Source organism: Drosophila bipectinata, chromosome 3L (genome assembly GCF_030179905.1).
Source record: "Drosophila bipectinata strain 14024-0381.07 chromosome 3L, DbipHiC1v2, whole genome shotgun sequence".
Taxonomy (NCBI): Eukaryota; Metazoa; Arthropoda; class Insecta; order Diptera; family Drosophilidae; genus Drosophila; species Drosophila bipectinata.
Genome location: NC_091738.1, coordinates 3,729,532 through 3,747,411, shown reverse-complemented (window position 1 = coordinate 3,747,411; position 17,880 = coordinate 3,729,532). Strand labels below are relative to the sequence as shown.

The 17,880-nt window shown below is 40.9% G+C and overlaps 3 protein-coding genes and 1 long non-coding RNA gene across 5 annotated transcripts; 3 read left to right on the top strand and 1 right to left on the bottom strand.

Moving 5' to 3' along the window:
- Positions 1–1,469: 1,469 nt before the first annotated feature.
- LOC138926399 (uncharacterized) lies at positions 1,470–5,083 on the top strand. Of its 2 annotated transcripts, none has more exons than XR_011442905.1 (3): positions 1,470–2,280; positions 4,172–4,480; positions 4,542–5,082. It is a non-coding gene; the product is annotated as an uncharacterized lncRNA (long non-coding RNA). The 2 variants fall into 2 exon arrangements; XR_011442906.1 differs by lacking the exon at positions 1,470–2,280 and adding an exon at positions 2,677–3,166 and having other exon boundaries at positions 4,542–5,083.
- A 7,007-nt stretch (positions 5,084–12,090) lies between these two features.
- On the bottom strand, positions 12,091–12,920 carry LOC108127508 (uncharacterized). The gene is made up of 4 exons (XM_017244607.2): positions 12,819–12,920; positions 12,640–12,759; positions 12,299–12,582; positions 12,091–12,238 (listed from the first exon to the last, which is right to left on the bottom strand). The coding sequence occupies exons 1-4, from the start codon at positions 12,918–12,920 to the stop codon at positions 12,091–12,093; spliced, it is 654 nt and encodes a 217-aa protein (XP_017100096.2).
- Positions 12,921–13,301: 381 nt separating this feature from the next.
- LOC108127615 (uncharacterized) lies at positions 13,302–14,292 on the top strand. The gene is made up of 3 exons (XM_017244765.3): positions 13,302–13,515; positions 13,577–14,001; positions 14,062–14,292. The coding sequence occupies exons 1-3, from the start codon at positions 13,363–13,365 to the stop codon at positions 14,231–14,233; spliced, it is 750 nt and encodes a 249-aa protein (XP_017100254.1). The 5' UTR covers positions 13,302–13,362; the 3' UTR covers positions 14,234–14,292.
- Positions 14,293–14,558: 266 nt separating this feature from the next.
- LOC108127618 (uncharacterized) lies at positions 14,559–15,459 on the top strand. The gene is made up of 3 exons (XM_017244768.2): positions 14,559–14,765; positions 14,819–15,222; positions 15,279–15,459. Exons 1-3 carry the CDS (start codon positions 14,616–14,618, stop codon positions 15,457–15,459), a joined length of 735 nt encoding a protein of 244 aa, XP_017100257.2. The 5' UTR covers positions 14,559–14,615.
- Positions 15,460–17,880: the final 2,421 nt, after the last annotated feature.

The following is a 17,880-nucleotide window of genomic DNA, read 5'->3' as shown; positions in this document are numbered from 1 at the left end:
ATATTTCTTAATAACCGATTGTATATTCCATAAAATATAATTTTTATTATTTAAATTAGAGTATAAAATAGTAGATATATCCCTTAAAAAATACCTCTATGCTCTTTGGGGCTTTCAACATGCCGTTGCACTTGATTAACATTCAATCTGCTAGTATCCTGCAGAACCAGAATCAGAATCAGAAAATAGCAACCACACTTAAAAATTGATACCATTTGACAGGCTTTTTTTTAATACATCCACCATTTACACTTTAACTCTTTAGGCCTTCATATCCTGGATATCCTGGATTCCCACAACAAAGGAACGGTCCCCCCTCCAGTTTTGGTATTCCATTGTATGGCTTATTTAATTGAGCATTGCATTTTGACCGCATTTGCCTGGAAATGATTGATTTGCCATCGTCCATCAGGAGATGGACCAGACATCCACCAATCCTATCCAACGGCAAACGGCCCACGGGGCTTAACTCAGTTCATTTAATTAAAATATTTTGAACAAAAGGAGCGGACACCTTTGCACGGACTCTCGCACTTACAAAGGTCCCGTGTTCAGAGCGGAAATCACACGGTCCAGCATCCTTTTGATTTTCCATCATTTAAATGATGCGTTTGTATTTGCATTTGCTTTTGCCATTGCTGGCTGGAGCCGGGATGCCTTCACCTGGTCGAACTCGCTGGACTATTTGAATAGCGACGTGTGTCCCAGTGCCGGACATGTCCCAGGTAGCTGCTGGACTGGTGGACAGTACACTGGAAGAACCAGAAGCAGATTCCAACCAATATGAGAGTGTATGAATCGCTTGTACAGGTTTATTTTCAACATTTATTTTTTCCAGTTTATGGGCCTTGTAAGTTACCTGCTACCTGGTTACCTGACCAGGTCAGCCGCCGCCTCATTGTGTGCCCGGCTCGCATGTAAATTTGTCCACCGGCAACGGCAAACACTTGAAAGGAATCGCGAGCGAACGAATGCTTGTGGCCACCTGCGGCATTCCACACCGATCCATACATAAAGCCATTCCATTCGATTCCATTTTCATCATTATTTTCATTGTTTTGAGATTTCGTTGATTTTTTATTTTTTTGCATACAATCGAACACTTTGGTTTCTAAACCGATGTCCTGTCGTGTGTGCGAATTCTGATTTATATGATGAATGACAATGAGCCAGGAGTTTTTTCAGGTCTAGGCTTTCGTTTTGGGTATTAAGTTTTTCGATTTTTACACTTTTCAGAAGAGGATTTACATTTTATAAAATATTCAGGGGTGTAGGGACAGTTTTTGTTTAGAGTTTTGGAAAATAAAACTACAAAAGGGCTGGTTTTTAATTTATTTTTTAAGCCCATCGCCAGTTAAGAATATATATTTTTAGTACAAATTCAAGACTTATTTTTTTAGCTCTATCTTACAATATATAATTCCCCTTATAACCAATACAGAATTATAAAAAAAAAAAAAACAGAAAAGGTAACCTTTAAAAATTCACCTGTCCACACGGATTTCTAACTTTTAATACATAAATTAATGCTTAAAGCCGAAATGTGTGTGAAGGAAAGAAAAAACAGAAAACACAAAGCAATCCACAGCATTAAAAAGATAAAGACCTGCTCGGACATTGAGATATTCCACCTGCAGTCGCAGTCCCAACATATAATAATCCCATCAGCATTTTTGGATACGCTTTGCAAATGAATTGTAGAGCGGCATTCCCCCCAACCAAAACCAAACCGGACTAAACTCAAAGCGTGGATAATAATAATGTGGAACCGAAAATGAGCTGGGATCACTGGCTGGCGACTGCCGACCGACCACTGGAGAATGTTGGTAGTTGGTAGCGGTTGGTCCTCCAAAGTGGCATTTGCACCTGCATCGGATCGACTACCTCGGAAACTTTGATGGGCCTTGCGTGGCTCATAATTAAATTGGACTTGTAGATACAATTTGATATCCGCAGCGATGTGCTCCATAAAGCATATGAGTGCATGAAGATTACATAATGGTTTCGGCCTTAAATACCATAAATTTGCATTTCTATAGGTGTCGTCAGCTAGTCGGTTATTGTGAGAACTTCTTTGTAACAATATCTGAAATTTCGGCTCAACTACCGTAACCACATTGTACTGATCCCTTGTGATCTTGAAGGGAATTTCTAAGAATGTCTCATAATTTTCAAGATAATGTGTTATGTTTTTTTTTAATTAAAAGGAATGGTAGTTGGATAAGTTTAAAATATTCCAAAACTATGCTTAACGAACCAAAGCTATCAAAGCTATAAAAAGTAAGGAGCATAGTTTTAAAAAGTCTTTCAAAACTTGTATAATTTTTAGAGGTATTTTATTAGGAAATTTTATATTTTTGGAAACTGATAAATATTGTAATAGGTATATTTTATATTATTAAGATATGAACATATACAAGTCTAACATTATCTCTTTTTGTAAAAAAAGAAAATAAAGTTTATTCCCTTCTAAATTATTATAATTTTGAGGGAAACTTATTTCTTACCAAGATCCTTATTCTCCTCGAAGAACACATTACTTTACCATTTTTTAAAGAACTCATTTAAGTGTAAAGTTATAATTTTAATTCCCTAAAAAATTATATCCAACTGACCTATCCTAACCAAAACTGAATTATTCCAATTCTTTGCACTCCCCAATGAATACAATATTCAGATATAATTTCCTTCCTATATCATTTGCCCTGGAGTCCGGACATTATTCGACAAACTGAAATATTAAAACACTAGGAAGTATTTTACTTCCGCTTGCAGAAACTAAAAAAAAAGGAACATAAAACCGAAACGAGAAGAAAGGTAAAGAAAAAGCAAATCGAAGCAAAATCTGTTTTTAAAAGGCGCACACACAGCAAGCGGATGTAAATGTGCCCAGCTGCATGCCAAAAACTGCAATTGTCATCGATACTGAGGATTGAAGGGTAGCAGGACGAGGGAGTGGGGCGAGTGGTGCAGTGGGGCAGGTACACAAAGCCAATTCATAAAACAAAGGCAGGACGAAAAACAACGACACCAACCATGGCAAGAGCAAGAGGAAAAAGTGAATTTCAATAACGGATGTAAATAAACCACATGAGATCGATTACCTCCCCAGAGTGCGGGTGAGGTGAGTCCTGCTGTCAGGATAACAGATGCAGGAAAGGCACAGGTACGACTATACGTAGATACAATAATAAAGCATCCATAATATCAGTTAACTCAGAGCGGGAGGATGCCGCAGAAAAAAAATCATAAAGCTTTAAGGAAAAAAAGCCCCAGAACCGAAAACATCTGTCCCCATTGAAGGAGTTGGAAAAAATCCGGCAAGTTTTAAATTTATTTAAGCGAACAGGACCGAAAAGGCACTCAGCAAAAGATACAGATACAGATACGAGAAAGAAACAGCCGCCGGCCTGGTCATCATCTGAAAACAAAAGCCCATTAAGGTATAGCACCTGGACCTGGTCCAGGACCGGACCCGAGTCCGACGAAGATATCATTGGGACTTTTTCCTTTTGGCACTCAAGGGATTTCGAATTGGAGTGGGCATGGAGCAAAGTGAATTCCCATAAATGTGTCGATATTATTACGGTAAACAGTATGATGCATTTTAAATTCAATTTTAAACTCATCCTGCACTCTCTAATTGGACCCTTTGCGAAAGCGGATACCCAATAATGGGTCTTGTCATCAGACGAGCCAAGGCACCACATCAGCCAAGTGATTCTCCGCCGAAATGGGGCTTATTGAAAATCCATCAAAATGTTAAATCTTCAATTTTCGGGGGTAAATGCTTAAACAGTTGCTTATTACTGGGTAGCCCAGTATCGTTGACCCACAAAGTGTGTAATATTGAAAAACAAATATATTTCAAGGCAAATGGGATTAACCAAAAAAAAAAAAAAAAGGGGGAAATCCATTTAGTAAAGGAAAGTTGTAAGGGAAAACAATTATTGGCCATTTTTGGGCAGAAAAGGTGCTTCTTTGGTGGCCAAATGGGTCAGAGATCCTTCCAGGGCTTTTATAATTTATTTTAAAGGTGTAATACATTTTATAATTAAGTTTAAGCTGAATATAAAGTAAATGTTTAATAATTTCTAGTAAGATTTCGATTTTATATCCTTTTTAAAAGAATACTCTAATCAAAATACATTTTACCTTTAAATCCTTAAAGGCAATCCAATTTCAGCTGCTCCCAAATAAACAATTCAAAAGTCATCTTAGGGTCTTTGTAATGGCATTATGGAATATCCAAAGAGTTTGCCGACTCAAAGGTGTAAAGAAAAGGTGCTGGACCCAAGGACAAAGGATCAAAAAGAATGTCCAACGCCTCTGTGCTGCACAATACCTCAATAGAAACAGTTTTTGAAATGAAAAGGAATTTTGCAGAATTTTCCAATGCCAAGGTGGAGGAGGACCAAACATTAATCATCAAGGACCAATTCCAGAGACCAATCAGTAAACCAACAAAAAGCCAGAACCGGTGTGTAGATCAAGGCCATAAATGTCGCTGCATTTTTAATAGAGCAAGCTGATTTTTATAGCTCACACTTACACTCACCTTCACACTTGTCTCTGGCCAGCTGGAAAATATTCTGGTGAGCCGCAGGAGTCCACAGGAGATGAGGTCAACAATGGACGGACGAGGCGGCTGGGACCAAAGGTGGCCCAGAGTCATTGGAGAATCGTTAAGGTAAAATTATAAGAAGTTTTTGCGGAGCAATTACCAGGTGTAAGAAGAACAACTACACAGCTCGGGGGCGTGGACTAATTGTTCGACTCTACTTGGCCTGTTTGCGAAGCGCTCATGACAAATGTAATGGCCAACTCCCCCCCCCTCCTCCTGCCACTCCAATCGAGAGTGCTCTGTAATTTTGACCTCCTTTTGTTGGCCAATTGTTCGGCCGGCCTTTGTCGGCAACACCCATTGGGGGCAACTTTTATTGAAAAGCCATTCGATGCTCGGGCCAGGCCAGGCCAGGACTATTGTCGGTTCTCGACTGAGGTGTTATTAATGTCCACTGTCCACCGCAAGAGGAGTTTGATTTGTGAGTTGTCTGCTCTTGCGGGAAATGCGAATACTTGGAAGAGCTCGTCAAGCTTCAATTAAGGTTATACCAATATTATTAAATAAAAGAATTAAAAGATATGCATTGATCTTCTTAGAACTAAACCTTCCAGAGATAAATCATTTGACGTAAGGACCTGACTGCCTTGTACACTCAATTTACCTTTTAGATTCTTTCAATTTATCGCAAATCCAATCGCTTTTTAGGAGCACTTAACATTAAACATATCTTTCATTTGCGATCTGGCCGCATTTCCTCCTCCAGCCGGGTGTTGGCCCGGTTCCTGTTTTTAGGCCGCAACTTCCTTGCCATTGTGGTCGAATCTTTCCAGTCTTTTTTTTCGACAAACTTCTCGGGTGTCATGGAGGGAATGGAGAGGAAGTGGGTGTACATGTTGTGGTTGATTCAGGAGGATACACATACCTGTACTGCCTTGTGTGCTTCTGGCGAAGGGATGCTGAGGTCCTGAAAGCCGATACGGGAGTGTATGTTGTCGCTCGTTTTGGCATTTGTCTAAAATGCGGTTTTCCCTGGCATTTAATTTCTATTTCAACATTGCATTCGTAATACGAGCCCTTCCCACACAGGTGTGTTCGAGGGAATTGGAATTGGAGCAGGAGCAGGAGCAGTAGCAGAAGCCGGAGCAGGTTAGCAATCTCTCAGTTGTGTGCTAGAGTCCATCGTTTATATATTCATGTTACCTTGGAGAGCATTTTCCCTGCATATTTTTTATTTGGCTTTCCCTCAAATTGTGCGTGCTAAAAACAGTTGACATATCCATGGGCGAGGCTCTTTCGACTGTCTGGGGGCTTTTACCGTTTACCGTTTACCTTTGCAGTTTACCTGAGCTACCTGCCTGGCCGCAGGAACTCACTTGGCGCTCCTTAAAATGTCAAATGTTCCCGGGGACTCCTCCATCCATCCATCCAACCAACCGTATGCCCACACATATGATGTTCCCTTCCAACCAGGCTGCTAATGGAAATTGCGGTTGACGGCGGCGTTTGGCGACGGCGACGACTTCCTGTCGAGGAGCTCTGGCTGGAGAAATTTATGCTAAAAGGCTGCCAGTTTGACTTGCGCTTTCTCCGTGACATATCCCGCAATGCCTTATGCCTCGTTCTTGGGTTATCTAATAGATACACCTCGTCCATGTTGAAACCAAAATTTTACTCATTCATATGCCCCGGCAATTTGCCATAACAAAATGCCAGCAAGGAGCCCAGCCCTGCACTCCTCACACTGGGATCCCCAAGGCTCATATTCCATGTGTCCGTCTGTCCGCGTGTCCGTTTGTCCGTGGGTGCGTGCGGCGCCTGGCAAAAGCGTTTTGTGTAAAAGCGGCGCAAACAAGCTCGAGACTAATTACGGCTGGGAGATAACAGCAAGCAGAGCAAACCACGCCAGTATCCAGGATAATAATCTAAGCAAATTTATCAACTCACACACATTCATATATGAGGGGGGAAAAAAATATTAAAACAAAAAAAGGAGCAGACAGACAGCAACAAGGATACGCACCAAACAAGCTGTGAAAAATTATTCTATGCGGAATATGGCAGACACATGGAAAACAGAGCTTGGAAAAGGGTACTAATAATGCATGGAGAAAGGACTCCTAGACAGTGTTGGCCACTTGACTATATCAAATATATTTAAAATTAGCTAGATTTTAAGTTTGGTTAGTACTAGTTTTTCTTAAAATATTTCTAGCGTTTATTAATCAGTGCTATTATAACCCCTAAAAAATTAAATATCTTTTAGCCTGCCACCACTGTTCCCCTATTTTTTTACAGCCTTTGCAACATTATTCACCAGGTCTAAAAAAAAAGCTCGCACGTGCCACTCAGACCTTATAAAAACAAACTAATTCAACGTCCTAGAGATAAGAGTCCTTACTGAACAAAATATCTTTCTCTGTATCCTGGACAATGGAGTATTTTGGGTGCGCCGCCTACTTTCCCAGGAACTGAAAAATCTTATTTCCTCCTTAAGAAAAGATCATTAGAAGGAAACCGCTTACAAAACAAAATCCTGTTCAAATATTGGCCAAGACAGCCCACAAGGCTAACAACTAAATCTGCGCGGGCGGAGATGTTGCAACATGGCCTAATCCCCGAGATCGTAATGTTCTAAGCCGGCTCGGGATTAAATTGGCTTAGACGAAACCTAGGAGCACAAAAGGTGAAATATATACATTTCATCAAGGATTGATCCTTCTGCCATTCTGTGGGTCGCATAATTTTGCGCAGTCTGCCGCAAATGGGAAACCCCAAAATGTGAAAATCCGGCTTGTGGAGGGGAACTGAAAGTAAAGGAAGTCTTCCACCGCCTCCGGCAACCAGAGTCCGGAGGCGACCATCAATCATCGTCAGGCTCCGGGGCACATTAGCATTTATGAACTTTTGGCCGAGTTGATTTTTTCATGGCTTGCCAGGGGTGGCTTGGGGTTGAGGCTTCCTCGGATGGGTTGACTTTAATAAGATTTTCCATAATTTCATGCGCTTGTGCATATTTGGCAGTCAATTAATGTCAAACTAGTTGCCACAGTTCCCGGCAATCGATCATAAAGTAATGTAACTGCAGCTCACACAGTAAGGGGAAGGTGCAATGAAATAATTTGACATTATTCTTGTGACCCGGTCTATGAATATGAAGGATGAGGATAAGGGAATGAGCCAACATCATTAGAAATTAAAGGTGCAACAGGGTCTCACTTGATGTGTTGATGTGGCTCCGATAAAGAACTAAGAACTTGGCCTAATGATTCCATTTTTCATTAAAGTTGCAATCAATTGGATATGGTTTTTAGGATTCACTGGTTCACCCAGATGAGACTAATTTAAAAAGTCATGGGAGCACTTCTTGAGGTTCTTCAAAGCGATTTAATTTCGATAAGAAGGAGAGCCTCAATAAACCACAAACAAATATATTAATCACATATAATATAAAATCCATAAAACCAAATACAAAATCCCTTAATTCATTGGCGTCAAATTCGGTTTAAAACAATCCAATACACTTGTACAATATACACTTTTAAACCTTTTCCAATTGCATTTCATTAAGTTAATTAAAATAAACCGAAAATCCCTGCCCCGTGAAATGGAATTTTGCAACTTCGTTTCCATGATTTTTTTTTATCCCAGAGAAAGCATTATTAAAAGCGTGCTTTTAATGCCATTTTGCATTATGAGTTTAATCCAATTGTTGATGAGCTGAAAAAATCGCCACAAAAACACAGAAACAACAATCAAATGATACGGTAATTAGTTAATTTATAAATATCATATAAACTGCTCATTTATGAATTCAATTAATGTTCGCAGACGCGTGACCGAAGTGGATTAAGCTCTAATTTAATAACTTATTCGATGGGCGATAAAAAAAGAACCAGAGAGAACACAAAGTTATTATTGCATTATTGAATGAAAAACCTCAAATGATTTACGCCACAAAACTGTCAACAGTTCGAGGGAAGAGTACTCGGAGCAGTTGCTGCCACATGGCGGGGGATCGGTTGTCCAAACCCACAAAACCAAAACCAAATCTCAAAGATCCTTGGCCACAGATGCGTTTACAACTCACCAGAACGCCTTCTTCGTTCTTCTGACATTTCGCATATGTCATGGATAGATGACTCTACTTTAGGGAGCTGTCAATTGCCTTGGATAATGTTGTGCTCTGACTGTAATTTATTCCTCTTCTCGACTCAAGTGGATCGCCTGGCCCGACCCGGCCCGGCCACATCTGTGTAACCCTAGATCGCACTCGGCACTCCGCCTCCCAGCTCCCTGGGCACATCCTCCTGGTCTCTTGTGGTTCGGCCCATGCCAAAAGCCACTGGTATAATCACATTGTTGACTGCAACTGCAACTAATTACAAATCAATTTGTATCAGCCCCCAAAGGCAAATGAATTCTGGGGGGAATTCCAGGGACTATGTACTAACCGCAACAGGAAACGGGGATTGTCGTGGTTAGAGCCTTCTTAACACCTGCCTGCACCCCATTAAAATTTTATATAGCTGTGTTTTTGAAACAGACCAAGGGACCTCCTAAAAATACAAAAATTGAGACTGAAACTTCGACACAGCCGTAAATCAGTGGAGACATCTCTGACATCCTCCCATGTTAACGTGACGAAATGTTCGGCAGGAGTATCATAAAAATGTGGAATTTTAGAAGTGATGCCTCAAAATTGATGACTGTCGTTTATGATCCTGAAATTGAGATGTTTTAGAATCTAGGCTCTCGATTCTAGAGGATGAAGTACTCAAGTTGTTATAAAGAATTTAAATAAATCAAAATATACCACAAGATGAGATAAATCTTTAAGGGCAAGTACGTTTTAGTGGTTAAGTATGTGGGTGATAAGAAAATACAGAGTTCTTAAAATAATATTAAATAGTTTGTTGGATTTCTATCCAGAAAATGAAATGTTTTACAAAATCCTATAAATAACTGAAATTAAAGCGTTCAATTAATCCAAAAACCTAATAAAAATCCCTACCCCAATCAATTTTTTTTTATACAACAAATTCCAGCTCATTGTTTATTTATTGTCTAAGCTTATTAGTACTCAAGTTTCTGTAGGTTTTTTTTTATTTTTTATCTGAAAACCTTTTTCAAACTGTGTGGCGTATATAAGCACTTCAGCTTCGATGCCCCGGGCATTGTTCGAGGATCTTGAGAAGAAAAGAGGAATCATTTGTCTTCTAATTATGATTTCAATGGCTAAGCAAAATCAAAGAAGGCGTAATTCGCTCTCACCAGTGCCAGGACAGCCAGGTCCTGGCTCCTTTAAGGCGGCAAATCGAATCAAAGAAATAACAAACAAACAAACAAAAACCACTCAGAACAACGGAAAAGAAGACTCCTATGCTCCGGTATTGTTGACAGGACTCTTCCAAAAAAATAAAAAAGAAAAAACCAAGGAGACCGCAAAACACACTCAAACAAAAAAGGAGGAGCAGGGCGATTACATTTGCACAAAAGAAGCGGAAAAAGCGATCAAAGAGCCAAACAAAGGGCAGGAACGACCAAAATCGGCATCTTAAAATATATATGTATGCTTATAAAGCAGGGCCTCAACACGTATGTCATGTCCAAAAGGTGAGGTGCGGTAAACCGAGCCAAAAAACCCCTAAGCATACCAAAATCCAAACCAGATCCGTGCGGCCAGCTTAGGGGTTTTTGCATCTTTTTGTTTGCTCGACATTACGTCGTCGTCTTTAAGCTCTTTAAGCGAAATTAAAACAGCGGGAGGTGACTAAAAAAACAGCTCAATTCCCCATATGTTCCCCATATTCCTTTCAAATTAATCTCTTTTAAAGGTTATAAGAAAATATGTTGGCTAAAAACCACATAATAAAACAAAATAAAACTTCTTTAAGGGGCTTTTTGAATATAAGCTAAAGTTCAATAGGAAAGGTGTTTCTCTTCTCCAAATTTCATCCGATTCCTAAGCGGGATACCTTTAACGATTTGTAGATCGATTCTCTGTCAATCTGCGTCAAAACCTGGAAGGAAATTATTTTTTCGATTTTTTGTCAAATTTTCTGGGGGTCCCCTTCAAAAATTATGAGAAATGCATGGAGGCCCAATATGAGCCAGGGCGAAGGCCATATCTTGGCCAATATTAATCCGATTCCTAAGCGGGATACCTTTAACGATTTGTAGATCGATTCTCTATCAATCTGCGTCAAAACCTGGAAGGAAATTATTTTTTCGATTTTTTGTCAAATTTTCTGGGGGTTCCCTTCAAAAATTATGAGAAATGCATGGAGGGCCAATATGAGCCAGGGCGAAGTCCATATCTTGGCCAATATTAATCCGATTCCTAAGCGGGATACCTTTAACGATTTGTAGATCGATTCTCTATCAATCTGCGTCAAAACCTGGAAGGAAATTATTTTTTCGATTTTTTGTCAAATTTTCTGGGGGTTCCCTTCAAAAATTATGAGAAATGCATGGAGGGCCAATATGAGCCAGGGCGAAGTCCATATCTTGGCCAATATTAATCCGATTCCTAAGCGGGATACCTTTAACGATTTGTAGATCGATTCTCTATCAATCTGCGTCAAAACCTGGAAGGAAATTATTTTTTCGATTTTTTGTCAAATTTTCTGGGGGTCCCCTTCAAAAATTATGAGAAATGCATGGAGGCCCAATATGAGCCAGGGCGAAGGCCATATCTTGGCCAATATTAATCCGATTCCTAAGCGGGATACCTTTAACGATTCGTAGATAGATTCTCTATCAATCTGCGTCAAAACCTGGAAGGAAATTATTTTTTCGATTTTTTGTCAAATTTTCTGGGGGTTCCCTTCAAAAATTATGAGAAATGCATGGAGGGCCAATATGAGCCAGGGCGAAGTCCATATCTTGGCCAATATTAATCCGATTCCTAAGCGGGATACCTTTAACGATTTGTAGATCGATTCTCTATCAATCTGCGTCAAAACCTGGAAGGAAATTATTTTTTCGATTTTTTGTCAAATTTTCTGGGGGTTCCCTTCAAAAATTATGAGAAATGCATGGAGGGCCAATATGAGCTAGGGCGAAGTCCATATCTTGGCCAATATTAATCCGATTCCTAAGCGGGATACCTTTAACGACTTGTAGATCGATTCTCTATCAATCTGCATCAAAATCTTGAAGGAAATTATTTTTTCGATTTTTTGTCAAATTTTCTGGGGGTCCCCTTCAAAAATATGGAAAATGCATGAAAGGCCCATATGAGCCAGGGCGAAGGCTATATCTTGGCCAATATTATTCCGAATCTTATGTGGGATACCTTTAACGATTTGTAGATCGATTCATAGTTAATCTGCTTTAAACCCTACGTTTAAATTGGTTAGCTGTATCTTTTAAACAAATGGTATTAACAATTGTATTAAACTGGAAGAAAATGTAAATGTATCTTACTAAAGCACGAATTGTATTTAAAACTTTTACATTTAAAGCTTATGTCTCTTGGAAAACTCTAGCATGGACGGCAACAAATATACATCCTTATACATTCAAAGCGCCATGGTTATCAGATCCAAAGCATTGTCCTCGCAGTGGGCCACGTAATTGGAGCAGCCCAGGCCACGCGTGCCCGCATCGGAGGCTTCATACAACTCGTCCACGTGCTGCAGTTCCCTTTCGGGGGCACTCGTCGTGGGTCTGCCGGCGAAGAGAAGATTGGATTCAAAGGATACAATTAGTGGGTATGAGGGGACTTACACGAACAGAATGTGAAATAGAGTGCCCACCAGGCCGTTGTGCGGATCGAAGGGTGTCTCGCTGACCTCACAAATGATACGCAGGAGGCAGGCGGTGCCGTTGAATCCGTAATGGGTCATGAAGTTGATGATGCTCCGGTAGAAGTCCAGGCGCCGAATGGGAGGTGGGGCGCCCACTGAGCGACGTTGCACTTCCTTCTCCTCCTGCGAGCTTCCGTCATCCTGGCGTGCATTGATGGGGGTTACGTTTCCGGGAACTCCCTGGAAGGGACCATCCAGATTCCACTAAGAGGTAGGAGTTGGTTAAAAATTTGGTTATTTTCGGTTTTAGCTCAAACTTACCCTATCAACCCATTGGTTCCATGAATCATTGGAGGGCAGTGCATAGTTGGACTCAAAATTAAAAGCCATGTACACATTTTTAGGCGATAAGTCCAAAGGGATAGCCACAGCTGCCAGATACTGAAGATAATTGGCTTTTAGTTACTTTTTATTTGAAAACTCTTTAAAGATAAACTCACACCAAAGGATCCTTGACGTGGAAATACCAAAAAGCAATGAACCAAACTTAAACCCAAAATAAATCCCAAACTCAAGACCAGCATCCAACAAATGGTTCTCATTTTGACCAAAGCTCTTGGGCAACTAAATGCATATGGCTAAGAATTGCATTCTCAATTGTGGAATTGGCAACACCTCCATTTCTCTAATTAATGAGAAGAGTGAGAAGTGGTTTACGGTAAAGTGAAGAAAACCGGAATGTGCGAGATTTACACGGTTGCCACATGAACTGTCTCCATCGGAAGACACAGAAGGTGCTAATTCTTCTCAGAATGTTACACATTCTGGAGGCGAGAAAGTATGTATCTGTGCGCCATAAATCATCTAGATTGATTGATATCTACATATTTTTTATTGAGAACTCAAGATGGAAATTCGTGAGCTAGAAAGAGAACATCCAAAAATACAAATAAACCCAAAGTTTAGTAGCACAAGACCGGAGCTGGAATAAACACGTACTGGGATTAGCTCCATAATAGAAATTAGAAATTAGAACACACAGAAATGAAGTCCAGCATAGGCGTAGGCATTTTGGTAGCCACTTGCCTACTCTGCCAGGTGAGGACCTCTTTGGGCAGTCTTTCCAAGCACCAGAGAAGCAAAAGAGCTCCCATTCCATGGCTCATATATCCCACCACATCACCCACCCGCGTCATGGTGAGTAGGATTACGGATTAAAGAAGTAAAAGCTCCATAAAGACCTCCTCTTCATAACCAGTTCATTGGCGGCATTGGTATTCCCTTGGAGGATCTCAATTACGAAGCTGTGACGACGGGATATGTCCTTAAAGTGGAGTACTGGTTGCCCATCACTCCGGATGACCTGAGAACACCCACAGGTATGCCCCTAAACCAGGTGGCCACACCAGGATCGGTGGGATCGAGAAAGCAGCAGAAGCCCATGTTCGAGAACTTTCTGGTTGGTGTGGACGATCTGGGGAAGAACACCAGGAAGTTGCTGACCAGAACCAACAAGGTCCTGAGCAGCTATCGCTGGACGGTCTACAAGGGCCTGGAGGGACTGGCAGATCGCCTGGGCTATCAGGGAAGGATCTGTGTCCTGAAGAGCATTTGCGAGGCCGCCGAGGAGCCTTTTCACTTTGCCAATGGACTTTTTGCGGAGCTGCTACACGTATTACTAACGTAAGTAAAGGGTTATTCATTGTGAATATATTTATTAAGGAACTATATTCTTGTCCTTAGTCCTTCATCGTCGGTGGATAAGCTGTCGGAGCATGCAGACAATGAGTACTACTACGCCGAGAAGGTTGGTCATTCCGGGGCTGGCTGTGATCGAGTTTTCCAGGAGTGCCGTCTTAGTTTGCTCCAGCATTTCAGTGAGCTGCATCACAATCTGGATAAAGTTTTATTTTGAGGCAATAAAGCGAGTGAAGGAGAACCGAAACTAAGCCAAACTTTTGTTCAGTGTTCTTTGTGGAAGCGGGGCGAACCAAAGTCGGTCTAAACAAAGTCCAGTGCTAATTGGCAGAACGTGAACTTTTTGGTGGTGCCAGAAAGTTGAACAGTGCCTGCTGAAATATTGGACCAGTTCGGACCTGACCAGTTCTAATCGTGACTCAAGTGTGCCATATTCTCCGGTTAACACTTTCGATTTCCCAATCGAAGAAAGTTAATGGCCGTTGGATATTAAAGCGAAATCACTCCGGTATCTAGTCGTCATTTTGATTTTGATTCGCAAGGTTGGCATTTGTTAGCAAAAAAAAGTGACTTTGATCCTTTGATATCCTTTGATCCTCATGGAGATCCTAATAGGCATAGTCCTTAGCCTGATTTGTGTTTTCAAAGCTTCTGCTTTTGATGACAGTCCCTCTCAAGGTGATGTTTTGGTGCGGAAAGCTAGATGGTTGCCTTTGATTTATCCTCGAGCCAATCCTACCAGGTTGCAGGTGAGGTACAGATGTTTTTTAAGATGAATTTTTCTAAAATGTAACCTCTTTAGATGATTGGTGGCTTTGGTATCCCTGTGGAAGATCTTAAAGTCGAAGCTGTGGTCACTGGTTATGTCCTGAAAGCTCAATACTATTTACCCTACTCTGTCAAGCAGTTAAGGACCAAGAATGTCCACGATATTAACGAGGGAAGACTACTAGGAAATACCACAACTTTCGAGAGAATCTTACAAAAGTCCAAAGATAAATTTGACTTTAATCCTAGTCTATGGCAGGAGGATGTCCAGGCCCTGGGTAGCTATCGATGGTCAGTCTATGAGGCTTTCACTGCCCTGGCCATTCGCATGAAGCTCAATGGAAGGTCCTGTGTCCTGAAGAGTATTTGTGAAAGTGCCTCAGCTCCTTTTGATGATCGCAATGGCTTGTTGGGTGAAATACTGCACATTTTGCTAACGTAAGTAAAGGATTCTCCTGTGTTTGTATAAATATTATTCTTACTCCCATTTTTAGTCCTTCTAGTTCAGTGGATCCTTTTGCGGAGCATTCGGACAATGATTACCTTCAGGCTGAACATTTTGGAGTGGCTGGTAGTGACTGTGATCAGGTCTATCCACAGTGTCCTAAATCATTGTTGGAGCACTTTAGTGATGTCCACCATTTGGGCAGCGAGTTCTTGAATATGTTGGGCTAATATTATGGCCCAAATCCAGCCTATTAGTTGTGATATTTATTTATAAGTTTTAAGTCAATATACAATATAAGATGTACATTGTATGTATGCCGTATAGGAACTTCTTTACTCTGAGAACTACCAGGCCCCATCCCATGTTGATTCCCCGCTTGATTTCACCGGTAGCAGCGTGAAATTTATGCAAATATCTACATAATAACTCTTTTTGTTCCTCTGTCCTGGCCTCATCATCATCTTTTCGGATATTTCTTCACGCCTGGGTGGTCTGCTCCCTTCCCCGGCTATCAAAGTGTACGCATCTCGCAGTCTCTTTAGGGTCTATTGTCTTCTAATTCAATAATTACAGTCGGAGCTTTGGCTTCGGCTACTGGGGAATGGGTTTTGGGTCTTGGGCTTAGGGGAATGGGTTGCTGGGACCCACCACCGTCTCCGAGATGGTCCGAGGCCTAAGGTACCTGGGACAAATAGGCGTTTAAATGCAAATGTCTGCGCTGTAATTAATACGCATAATACGCGTATTATGCTAATGCCAATGTCATAATGACTTGAGGAAACCCGAAAACTGGAAGAGACTCGAAATATGCATTTCACACTCGCTTTGGGGTTCAGACTTGGACTCGAACTCGGGCTGGGACTTAGACTCGGTCATATATTCATCACTACTGGGAGCTGCATTGTTAATGCCCTTTACGAACTAATTAGCTTTGACAAAAATATAAACATGGAAACAAAGCTACTAAAAATTAGTAGCTATGTTTTTGGATGGGGATGAGGATGGTTGGGGGACTTTCTCTAATGAACAGCTCTAGTTCCCAGACGGAGCCACTTGTCTGGGTCTTTTCTGGCGATGACGAGGCCCCGATAAGACTTGGAATATATTTTGACAGGAGTCAACAGTCAAGATGGGGATCTTGGGGTAGTAGTAGCTCCGAGAGAGATGCACCTTTCACAATTTTCATGTTGTGTTGCTTTTTGGGGATTACCTTTAACCCCACTCTAGGCAATCATTTTCATTTTCATTGCCTTTCTTTGGAAACAATTTGTAGGGACATGCAACTTAACGAAGTAATCAGAGGCCAACTCCGAAAACCGGGGCCAGATGCTTATCCGATCCCAGCGACAACTATTTTATGGCCTTATGTGAGAGCTGGAGGATGCTGGCTGGTGGAACTGGTGGCACTGCTGCTGTGTCTGTCTCGGTCACTGTTTTTTTTTTGGACCGCTTTATATGGCCAGGATTGCTATTTTTGGTAACCCTTTTGTTTTTGCCTCGAGGCAGAAAAGTGGGTTACAGACACATACACACATACATACCTCTTCGTGCCAGCACCCCCAACATCCTGGCAAACTACTCTGTAACTGGAATTTATGCTGCGTAATAATTCTTGGTCCACAACTAAGTTGGTAAAAACAATGTTACAAATTGTTGTGCTGCGTATGCAAATTCCCTGACTGCAAATGCCAGCTATGTCAAGGTTTCCATAAGCGGGTTGAACACTCTCTATAGTTGGTGGCCAAGGAGTACCCACCAAATAGACCAGGCCAGCCCCATTTCGGCTCATTAATTTCCTATCATTCGGGCTTTTAAGCGGTTTTATCTCTCAATTTTAAACGACTTTTGATGGTAATTCCACTTGATCTATATCGCCACTAAGGCTCCTTCCCTCCAAAATGGCCCATAAAATCACAAACCTCGTAGATCTTATCTCCGATTTCGTATATTTCATGCTAATTAAAAGGCCCAGATATTTGTTTAGCGATAAACAATAATTAATTGTGCTTATTTCTTTTCCTCTGCACTCCCATTCCCATACAAAGAGCCATTCCCTGATTGAGTTGTATCTATGTGGAATCAGTTTCAGGTGGTTTCGGGCGCCATAAACCAAATCAAGTGCTGGAATGGAGTTTTTGGACCCTGTGGGTATTTTACTCCACAGCACCCGCCACTCCAGTCTCTCCAGCTACCATGACGTATGCACATTGTCATCATAACTCTGGCCATTGTCTCTGATTCTGACTCGCAGATATACCTATATATTTTTTCTTTGCTTTGCATAATTTCGACTATAGTCGAGTTGGTTTTTTGCGGGGGCGTGTGTGTGAACTGCAGTTTATTATTTAAACAACGTGACTAAATTTACGTAGTGCCAACGGAGTGAGACGGACAAAAACATTGGAGGGGAGAGAAAAAAAAACACCCGCAGGTGGTAAAACAATAATAGTAATCGGTGCTACACTGGATAGAGGTTCATAAATTTATTTTATTATAATATAATTTTATTTATGTATAATTTTATAGAAAAAGGATTATTTTGAAATATAATTCAACTAAGAGATGCTGACAGATGCCATTAAATTTCAAATAAAAACTTGAAATAAAAGCAACAATATTTATTTCTAGGCTATATGATACCCGGTACT

Bases quoted from the DNA above. Each gene is read 5' to 3' on its own strand.
- LOC108127508 (XM_017244607.2), bottom strand. From the start codon at position 12,920: ATGAGAACCATTTGTTGGATGCTGGTCTTGAGTTTGGGATTTATTTTG. The intron at 12,760-12,818 runs GTGAGTTTATCT...AATTATCTTCAG, and splicing joins CACGTCAAGGATCCTTTGGT to TATCTGGCAGCTGTGGCTAT. The intron at 12,583-12,639 runs GTAAGTTTGAGC...CCTACCTCTTAG, and splicing joins GGAACCAATGGGTTGATAGG to TGGAATCTGGATGGTCCCTT.
- LOC108127618 (XM_017244768.2), top strand. From the start codon at position 14,616: ATGGAGATCCTAATAGGCATAGTCCTTAGCCTGATTTGTGTTTTCAAA. The intron at 14,766-14,818 runs GTGAGGTACAGA...TAACCTCTTTAG, and splicing joins CCAATCCTACCAGGTTGCAG to ATGATTGGTGGCTTTGGTAT. The intron at 15,223-15,278 runs GTAAGTAAAGGA...TCCCATTTTTAG, and splicing joins ATACTGCACATTTTGCTAAC to TCCTTCTAGTTCAGTGGATC.
- LOC108127615 (XM_017244765.3), top strand. From the start codon at position 13,363: ATGAAGTCCAGCATAGGCGTAGGCATTTTGGTAGCCACTTGCCTACTC. The intron at 13,516-13,576 runs GTGAGTAGGATT...CTTCATAACCAG, and splicing joins CATCACCCACCCGCGTCATG to TTCATTGGCGGCATTGGTAT. The intron at 14,002-14,061 runs GTAAGTAAAGGG...TCTTGTCCTTAG, and splicing joins CTGCTACACGTATTACTAAC to TCCTTCATCGTCGGTGGATA.